The sequence below is a fragment of the Alosa sapidissima genome, chromosome 12, assembly GCF_018492685.1.
Source record: "Alosa sapidissima isolate fAloSap1 chromosome 12, fAloSap1.pri, whole genome shotgun sequence".
Lineage (NCBI taxonomy): Eukaryota > Metazoa > Chordata > Actinopteri > Clupeiformes > Clupeidae > Alosa > Alosa sapidissima.
The window spans coordinates 21366326-21376325 of record NC_055968.1 but is presented as its reverse complement, the minus strand read 5'-3'; the positions used below and the strand labels follow the sequence as shown (position 1 = coordinate 21376325).

Sequence of the window (10000 nt, the reverse complement as noted above, 5' to 3'; positions counted from 1 at the left end):
CGCACGCACACACACACACACACACACACACACACACACACACACACACACACACACACACACACACACACACACACACACACACACACACACACACACACACACACACACACACACACACACACACAGTCAGAATAAGAGTCACTATCTGACCGAAACCTGTCACATGGGTGTCAACACACAACCTTCTAGCTCTTTCTTAAGTTCCATCAAGGCAAATCTCTACAGCCCTGGCTTTGCTACCTGGGCGCAGCCCTTTGCTGTTTTCTGATAGCACGTGTGAGCTCTAACGCTGAGACAAACAGACCGCTAAATGGCCCGCTTATCAGAGAGGGCAGCGCCTAATCTACCCCTAGCCACACTTATGGTGCCCACAGCTCAGGGTGACCTGGGGTGAACTTAAAATAGGCAGAGCATACTCAACCAGTCCATCTACTGTCTATTCAAGACACATTTGAACAACTAAGTCTAAGTCATATAATAAGTCATATATCTAAGTCATATAATTTAACTTTTAGATTTAGTTTTTTTTTCCAAAAAATGACTTTCAGTACAGTGTGCATATGCATGTTTTTATCAGTAAGTCTGCTCCCTTTGTAGTGAACAACCTGGTGTTGTTAGCGTGTTGTGCAACCAGCTAAAAGGCAGGCGCATACAGAATTCAATGAAGAAATATAAGATCTAAACATCTGAAAACAGACACATCTAAAAGAGCTCCATGGTCAAAAAAGCCATACACTACCAACTGGCCCATACCCCTGTTGGCCCACACTTGGTATAGATCTTTTAACAGAAACCTTCCAGAGACAATACATAGTTAATGCCACTAATGTTTTGTACTGACCCACAGATCCACATCTTGTATTGGCACAAAGGCAGGGCTGAGTGGTGGAGAGAAAAGAAAAGAAAGGAAGAGAAGAGAAGGAAAAAGAAGAGAAGAGATGAGAAGAGAGGAGAAGAGAGGAGAAGGAAAAAGAAGAGAAGAGAGGAGAAGAGAGGAGAAGAGAAGAGAAGGGAAGGGAGTTTTCTCGTCTGCTCTGCGGTTTGCCACTCAGAGCCCATGAGAGCATACCCAGCATCCTTTGCATCTCTCCTCTCCTCTCAGATTCCATCCGACTCTAGCTCTGAGCAGGCCCTGATCTGGCTCAGAGCTGGGGTGAATCACGTGGCTCTGCACTCACCCCCCTCCCTCCCTCTCTCTCTCTCTCTCTGTCTCTCTCTCTCTCAGATGGGAGCTCCCAGGGCAGCTCAGGCCCAAAGCACACCATCAGCACAATGGCAGCCCTCACACACACACACACACACACACACACACACACACACACACACACACACACAACACACACACACACACACACACACACACACACGCCCCAAGCCCCAGCACATCGATCGACCGGATTGATTACCATGGAGTTGCAGTGCCTTTGACTTTCACTCCTGACCTCCCTCCTTCCCTGGCTTGTTGTTCTCTCTCTCTCTTTTCCTCTCTCTCTCTCCCCCCTCTCTCTTTCTCTCCCTCGTTCCCTGTCCATCCATCTATCTAACCCATGGCCTTCATTGCATTTCTGCCTCCCCTTCCTGAGGCGGGTGGAAAGACCATTTAACTGGGAAATGCAGAGACAAAAGAAAAAAGACAGTAAGAGAAGGAGAGTATGTGTATGTGTCTGCATGAGAGAAATGGATAGAGGGATAAAGAAAGGAGACAGAGAGGTAGTGAGGTAAGGAGAGAGAGAGAGAAAGGGAGAGAGAGGTAGAGAGAGGGAGAGAGAGAGCGAGGTGAAGACAGAGGGGGTCTTAGAGGAATCCGAGCCAGCCCAAATGAAGTGATTGAGAGCTGGAGAGTATCCTGGAGCTAAGGGCTGCACGACTGATTTCTGCACACAAACATCAACTGAGAGAATCTCCAGCTCCTCTCTGTGCGCTCGCTCATGACCGAGAGGAGGGGGGGGGGGGGGTTAGGAGAGGAGGGAAAGACACTCTTTTATTTACTGTCAACAGAGACAGGCCATTCAGCTACAGGAAACTCTCGCACCATCTCACAGAGATATGACCTGAAACTCAGCCAACGATCAAGGCAAAAAAAAGTCCACCGAATTCCTCAATTCCTGTTATAATTTATATGTCATCCAACATCTGCAACCCCAGAGACTAAGTTGTTATGCTTATTCATCAGCATTCCAACACAGCCTGTTTAGTTATGGACTGGAGACATGTGGTAATTTAATAACAGGTGCAAGTACAACTGTGCAACTCTTAAGTGTGCAGCTCTTTAAAAAGGATGCATGGACTTTATGATAATCATAAAGGTGATCAATAGGGCCCAGTTGACGGGGGCTATTGATGGAAAGACGTGAGTGTGTGTGCGATCCCTTTAAGACAATCTGACCGCACGCTGAACACCACCCCCTGTTGGACGCCACTTAACAGAGCTGAACTTGACCTGAGGTGACCCCCATCCTCCCACCCCTTCTAAATTTCCGTTGCTGCAGCAGTGGAGCACATTCCTCTGTCCTTGTGTTTACTGAACATGCGTGTGTGTGTGTGTGTGTGTGTGTGTGTGTGTGTGTGTGTGTGTGTGTGTTGCGTGCACGTGTTCGTTTCTGTATCTGCCTTTGCATGAATGTGTGTGTGGTGCTGCTGCAATGGGATTGTGTGTGTGTGTGTGTGTGTGTGTGTGTGTGTGTGAGTGTGTGCGCACGCGCATGTCTGACCATGCAGGATCACCCTCTGTTCTGTTGCCACCAGCGTCACCCCCCCCCCCCCCCCCCCAAACACTGACACTTGCGGCACAGACAGACATGTGCGGGCACACACACACACACACACACACACACACACACACACACACACACAGAGCCAGAAACAGTCCAGTGCACACACAAAGGGTTTTTCTGTGAAGCCGCCATTCAGCAAGGAGCCAGCGGAGGAGGGCGGGTTCAGGGGGAGGTCAAGGCAGACAGGAAGAACTCTTGGCTTGACAGGCCCTCGGTAGTTTCTTGGCCTGCACTGACTGTGCCCCCCCACCCCCAACCAACCAAAGCTGCCTGCCACCCCCCACCCCCCTCCACACACACACACACACACACACACACACACACACACACATCTCTATTCCTGTGAAGCATGTTGTGTCAAATAAGGAGAACCAGCGTGGCTTTTGTTTTGACACGTTTTACACGCCGCATTTACTCCCATCGCCATCCCCAAGCCAAAGCAGAGCAGAAACAGGAGAGAGTTTTCAAAGACACTGTGTGTAAATGTGTATGTGTGTGTGTGTGTGTGTGTGTGTGTGTGTGTGTGTGTGTGTGTGTGTGTGTGTGTGTGTGTGTGTGTGTGTGTGTTTCACATGAACAGTTTTTCAACAGCATCATGTGACTTGGAGATGGAGATTAGGGCAGCTCTCAGTACGCACCCAAGCATTTCACACGTATTTAATCAATAATATCAAGAATGTAACACCCCCCCAACCCCCCCCAAAACAAAAAAACGAATGTGGAGGGGCAAAAAAAAGCGAGCTAGACTGTTTCCCCTGTTTCCCTCCAGAGTGAGTGAGCCTATTTGGCGTGGCTGAGGGGACGAGGGCGAGATAAGAGTGTGGGTAAGTGGTGAGCCGTGTTGTCCTTGGACTCCGTGCCATGCAGGGCTCCTGCCCCTGCTGTCCGCTTCATTAGTAAAGATACCAAAACATATCGCAGCAAACGAGTGCGCGGGCCAAAAACACTCCCTCGCTCTCTCACACACCACACACACACACACACACACACACAGCCGGCCAACAGCAGCTGCTGCTGCAGAGCAGACTTTACACCACAGAGCCCAGACCAGAAAAAGAGGGAGGGGAGGGAGAGAGAAAAGAGGGAGGGAGAGTGAAAGGAGCCTAAGGATAGTGAGTGAACGAGAGAATATAGAGAAAGTGAGCAAGAGAGTGAGAAAGAGTGAGAGAGAGAGGGGGGGTACAAAATGAGAGAGAATGAGAATGAGAGACAGAAAACAACAGCAGACAGAATGGGAGGAGAGATAGAGGGAGAGAGAGAGAGAGAGAGAGAGAGAGAGGGGGGGGGGGGGAGAAAGAGAGAAAGTGAGAGAGACAGAGAGCAGTACAGAGAGAGAAAGAGAGAGATTGTGGAGACAGAATGAGAGGAAACTGGAGCAGAACCTGCCTTGTGTGTCAGTTCCAAAAAAAAAAGAAAAACGAGGAGTACTGTGCCTTTAAGAACAAATGCTGACTGGCTGCTCTGCCCCTCCACCCCACCCCCACCTCCCCTCCTCTCCCTCCTTCCTCCTGCCTCGCTCACTCAGCGCCACCCTCCCACCCTCCTCCTCTCCTCTCCTCCCACTCCTCTCCTCCCCCTTTCCCTTTGCTCTGAGTGAAAGTGAAAAGCCCCGGCTTCTTATCTGAGCGTTTACAGCCAGGAGTTTGTAGGCTATTAGGCAGGTCTGGTGACAGAGAGGCAGACCTGACCCAGACTGGAGAGGGTGAAGGTCGAGGGGGGGGGGGGTAAGAGAGGGAGAGAGAGTGTGTGAGTGAGAGTGGAGAGGGAAAGAGAGAGAGAGAGAGAGAGAGAGAGGAGAGGGAGGGAGGGAGGGAGGGAGAGAGAAAGAGAAAGAGGGAAAGTGTGTGACTGTGTGTATGTAAGTAGAGTGAGAGAGAGAGAGAGAGAGGAGAGAGAGAGAGAGAGACAGAGGGAAAGAGAGAGAGAGAGAAATGAGTGCCAGAGAAGAGCAGCTAAAGACTGGAGTGATTCTTGCTCTCTGGATCGTCTCCCTCCTGTTCTCATTCATGTCTCTCCAACAACCAGAGGCTAAGTTTAGCCCTCCAGACAAGACCCCTATCTGATCCACTTCAAAATGCTTTACACAGAATGTCACAGCTAATTGAATATAACAGTTTGCACAGGCACTTACGACTTACTTTTGCATGGATGTTTATTACTTACTTATTGACTTAAAGTTTATTTTCTGTGCTTTGCAAATTAACTATGACTCACAGTATACAGTATATTTGAAATGTTTTGCATACAGCTTAATGACTTAGTAACTTAATGCATATTTAAAGTGGATTGTCATACCTTGATGTCTCATTTGCCATATATATTATGATATAGTGGTAGTATATTTTCAAAGTAAATATTGTTTATATATTTATGTTGATTTAATCATTCGCATAGCCAAACAATGAGAGGATGTCAGAATACCACTTCCAATTTACCAATTATGAAAACCAAGGGAGACTGCAGTGGTAGAGACTGTAGAGTCCCCGGAGGGGAAGTTGTAAGTTGTGAGCTGGTGGTGTTGGTGTGGGGTTATGGGTAATGTAGTGCATTGGGAGGGCTGGCACAGTGGCATTGGACTGGGGTAGGTGGGGTTGTGGGTGGTGATGCTGAGTCACCCTGCTGCTGCAACCAGGCCGCAGCACAGCGTCCCGCTCACACCCCGCTCCCCTCTGCACCCACCTCCACGTCCAGCCTCCCGGCTCAGCTCTCACTCAGCCTTCATCATTCTGACACGCTGACCACTCCACTACAGCCATAAATACACCATAGCACTGCAACCACTCAAACACACACTCATAGACTCACTCACACACTCATACAGAAAGAGAGAGAGAAACAGAGAGAGAAACTGATGGGGGAAGAGAGAGAGTTGCACATCAACTTGCAGTTGTTGTGTGTGTGTGTGTGTGTGTGTGTGTGTGTGTGTGTGTGTGTGTGTGTGTGTGTGTGTGTATGTACGTACTGTAATAGGACTGAATATCTCACAGGGTAACTTGTGAGATTACACCAACCCAACCCATAATGATGCTATTATGCTATAATAATGATGCTATAATGCCAGTCAATTCAACTAGTATTTAGTGTGCTGTATTTAATCATAAATAAAATCCAATGTATTAAAATATCGCAACATCAGGCAGTTCTGTCAATGTCTGTTCAAGCCCTCGAACATAGCATGCTAAGACTGTAAGATTTCATATGGAAAGATAAAAAGAGATGGCAAGATTGACCAGGAATGCTATGAGAAGCACACTCGCATACAAGGTTAGGAAAAGAGAACTCGCACACCAGCGAGAGGGAGGGACAACTAGCTTCACACAACAAAAACACACACACACACACGAGGAGTTACATAGAGCTAGTTTTAGCACTACAGTGTAGATACTTAAGGTTTAGGAAAGGAGAACACACACATCCATTAAGAGAGGAGGGAGAACTAGTTCTGTACACAGACACAAACCACATACATACACACAAACAAACACAGACACAGATGAGGTAGCGCTAGCTTTAGCTCCAGAGTGCTTCCAGCTCAGCGGTGCCAGCCCTCCCCTGCCCCATCTGAGAGAGACTCTGTGCCAACCTCGTGGTCCGGTGGTGGTGGCAGGGGCACTGGCGGCTTCCAGAGGCAGGCCACGCATCAGCTGGCACCCAGCTTTGCCCGCTAACTACCAGACTGCACCCTTTTATACAACACTGTAAATTTTAACACATCGCCAAGGTTGGCGTCTGGAAGCCACGCTCATTTAAAATGATTTACACCGACAAGGACTTGGTTGGGCTACATTCTTTCGTTTTTCGGCATTCTATCTCTCACTCGCTCTCTCTGCTATATCCTTCCATTCTACCTGTCTCTCAGTCTAGCTTTCTTTCTTGCTGCTGCTGTTTCTGTCCCTCTTGTTAAGTTGTGCTCTGGCAGCAGCCTGTCAAAACTGTTAAACAGTAAAACTCTTATTTTAAAAAGGCCAGTGGCCACAGTCTCTACTATGTGACCGGATGTACAGCTATAATAATACTCCTGGTCTCGCTAACAAAGGCCCTGACTCAGCAGCTTTCGCTAAGCACTTAGCATCCTTGCTATGAATGTACATTAGGAACCAGACCAGTGACCAGCCACAGCTGCGCTGCGACTAACTATTTGTTTTGGACGCGCTCAAGTCACAGATGGCTAAAGAGAGGATGGGTGGGGGGGGACTGTTTCCTTGCCAGAAAAGAAATTAACAAAGATAGTAGTCATCTCATCGACTTACAAAGACATACAGTCATCTGAGGACATGCTGCAGAAGGATCATCTATCTCAGTCAATAATAATCTTGTCGTTTTGTGAGTCATTTCATGCCACGCACAAGACTGCACATTTACCTCACCAATGACCTCAAAAATACGCAACATATCAACTTGCACAGAAATAAATGTTAAAGATGATGACAAGACCAGGTCTACTCACTCACTGGCTCGCCCCCAAATGCTACAAGTAATGTCACTGGCTCAAAAACAATAATCTATTCCACTGACGTGATCAGTGATCAGTGATTGTCTTACTCAGAAACATCCTTTTTATCTCTGTGAGCTCACTCGACAACAAGATCACAAACAAGTCTCGCTCATCAGACATGAAAAGGCAGCGTGACAAGACAGGAGGGGGAGGGGGGGGGGGGGCTGTCTGACTCACCTCTCTCCTGCACGAAGTAGGCCAGGTAGAGGTCCAGCTCCTTGACGGAGACGCTGATGTGCCGCGGCTGCACACACAGGATGGGGTTTGCGCAGTGGCCACCCTTGACCAACCGCTCACCGTCTGTGCTCTCCAGCGGGATGCCCTTGAAGAGGATGACCATGACCAGGTCCAGGCGCCACACCTTGTCGGCCTGCCGCAGGCAGTCGATGCGCCGCATCTTGCCCTTCTGGTCGGGGTTGGACAGCACACAGCAGGGTGCCTTCTTGCCCGTGATGGTCAGCACAAAGTCCTCACGGCACTCGGGCCGGATGTCCTTGCGCAACTTGGCCAGCAGGCGCGAGGCCCACTTCTGCTTCACCTCGGGCTTCTCACCGAGCAGCTCGTCCTTGACCGCGCGCTCCTCGTCCTTGGTCATGCGCTTCTCGTGCTTCTTGAAGTACTTGCGCTTGCGCGCCTGCAGGTTGAACCAGGTGTAGGCGAAGGCACGCACATGCGGCAGTAGGGCCTCGATGAACGGATGAAACTCATCCTGCAAAAGAAACAAGAAGGAAACGAAAGGGTTAGACATTACTTAATGTGACTGAGTTAATCATACGCCACACAGTAGACCACCAGAGACAATCAACCGCAGCTGCAGAATGAGTTGCATAACAACGGAAAGTCTGATTTAAAGGCCACAGACAGCACAATTCCAATTAATTATATCAGGGACTTTACCAAACAACGCAGGACTCCACCACATTTGGTCAACTGTCAGTCTCAATCAGTGCTGGATATTTCCATTGAATAGTTACGTCAAGAAAATTCCACCATAGACTACAATCTGTTCTGCTTTCTATTTCAAACAACCCAGTGTGTGTAAATAAGACAAGCTTTAAAAAATTGACCAAAATATCCATGGGCCAAAACGGATACAGCACTGGAAGACTTCACATGAAATCCACATGTGTGTGTATAATGGGATTAACCAAACATACATGGTGCTCCTAAAATAAAAGACAGTTGCATAAATAGCGGCTCATTGTGTCCCATCTTGGAGTAACACCCCTAAACAAACACAGCAATCATTTATCCAATTAAGTTTTGTTGACTATTTTCCCTTTTAGTGGTGACAGCTCAACAACAACAGTACACATCTGTGCGCCTTTGAGGCAAGCCACAGTTTCTTAACTGTTTAGGGCACCATAATTCTGTAACATTCATTTAGAATTGCTAATTACTTCCATATTCATCTATGCTAGAACACCACTGCAGAACTGCTATACTTGATCATAAATGCCACTTTAAATCCATGTGCTCATAAACTAGGCAAAAGCGCACGCCACGGTCAAAAAAAGACCTAAGGCACTGAGGTTGCATACAGTGTGTGTGCGTGTGTGTGTGGGTCTGCTTTGTGTGCATGAAGGGAAAGGGGGACAGATCATTCCTCCAGAAAACTCTGCGGTAATAATCGCTCCAGATATTTCCACATATTCCACGAGCGAGCAGGGGATCTGCGGGCGCCGCTTTCATTTTTGGGGGCCTCGGCGTAATTAAACGCAGCAAGCCGACACGGTAAGAAGTCTCCGAGCAAGGCGGGTCGGGGGGTCACTTTCTTTTTAGAAGCATCCTTCTGGCAGCGTACATTTTGCATGGTGTCATGGAGGAGTTGAACAGCCTGGACCTCAGGGGTGTGATTTTGGCGGTGGTTGTGGGAGATAGATGGGTTGGGGGGGGGTCAGTGGTGTAAGCGATGGTGACGACGAGGGAGGGAGAGAGAGAGAGAGAGAGAAAGCGAGCAACCCGCGAGCCTGCCAGTGCGGTCTAATTGGACATGACTGAGGCACACTGCAGATCTCATGCAATAAACAGTCTGAGCTGTTCTCAGCAGCACAACATTTTAAACGCTTCCAGCTGTCCCAGGACCAGGGCTGCCGGCTAGGCTGGCCTTGCCGCGTGCGCACAACAACGGATTTAGGTAAACCTTTAAAGTCCCCCCCCCCCCCATTCCTCCCCACGCAATACTTTCACTCTGTCACGAATAAACCGAACATGCTCTGTTTTTTGTACTTGAAAATTGACACCACTGTTTGCCGGGGTAAAAAGAGGATACCTCTGAACCTCCATACCCCTAAGCACCCCCCCCCCCCCGTTTCCCCTTTCCCAATACAAACACAAATGTACTCACATAAATATACACTTGCTACCTGCAAAGGCCTTTGCAGCAGCTATCTAATATTATAAAACTATTATTCAGCGACTACCTTTCACTCGACTAAGTTACATTGTTTGAGAACAATGGCACTTTTGCTATCAGCAACTGAAGTTTTATGGTTCAGCACACACACACACACACACAGCACTCTCATGAGCAGGGCAAGAAGAGCACATAGGCCTCATCTCCCAGAGCAGGAAACCAGATTTTCACGTCTATTTTTGCACTGAAGCAACGGCCGAGCCATAATGTGTTTATATTTCCAGTGACTTCAACTCTGTGCTGGAGGAAGAAGTTCAGAAGAAAAACATTGTGCTGTAATTCTGAGGTCGACAGACTGTTGTCCTGCCCGGC

General features: G+C 48.3%; 1 protein-coding gene across 5 annotated transcripts in view; it reads right to left on the bottom strand.

Annotated features, from left to right (window-relative positions):
• nfic (nuclear factor I/C) overlaps nucleotides 1-10000 on the bottom strand; it is a 104272-nt gene that overhangs the window by 68446 nt on the left and 25826 nt on the right. For 3 of the 5 annotated variants that reach the window (XM_042111917.1, XM_042111921.1, XM_042111919.1), the window contains exons 1-2: nucleotides 9044-9100; nucleotides 7450-7981 (exon numbers count right to left, since the gene is read on the bottom strand). In XM_042111917.1, coding sequence (XP_041967851.1) covers nucleotides 7450-7981; nucleotides 9044-9085 — 574 coding nt within the window. In that variant the 5' untranslated portion in view covers nucleotides 9086-9100. Of the gene's footprint in view, nucleotides 1-7449; nucleotides 7982-9043; nucleotides 9101-10000 lie in introns of those variants that run through there. The other 2 variants (XM_042111920.1, XM_042111918.1) reach the window with 1 other exon arrangement.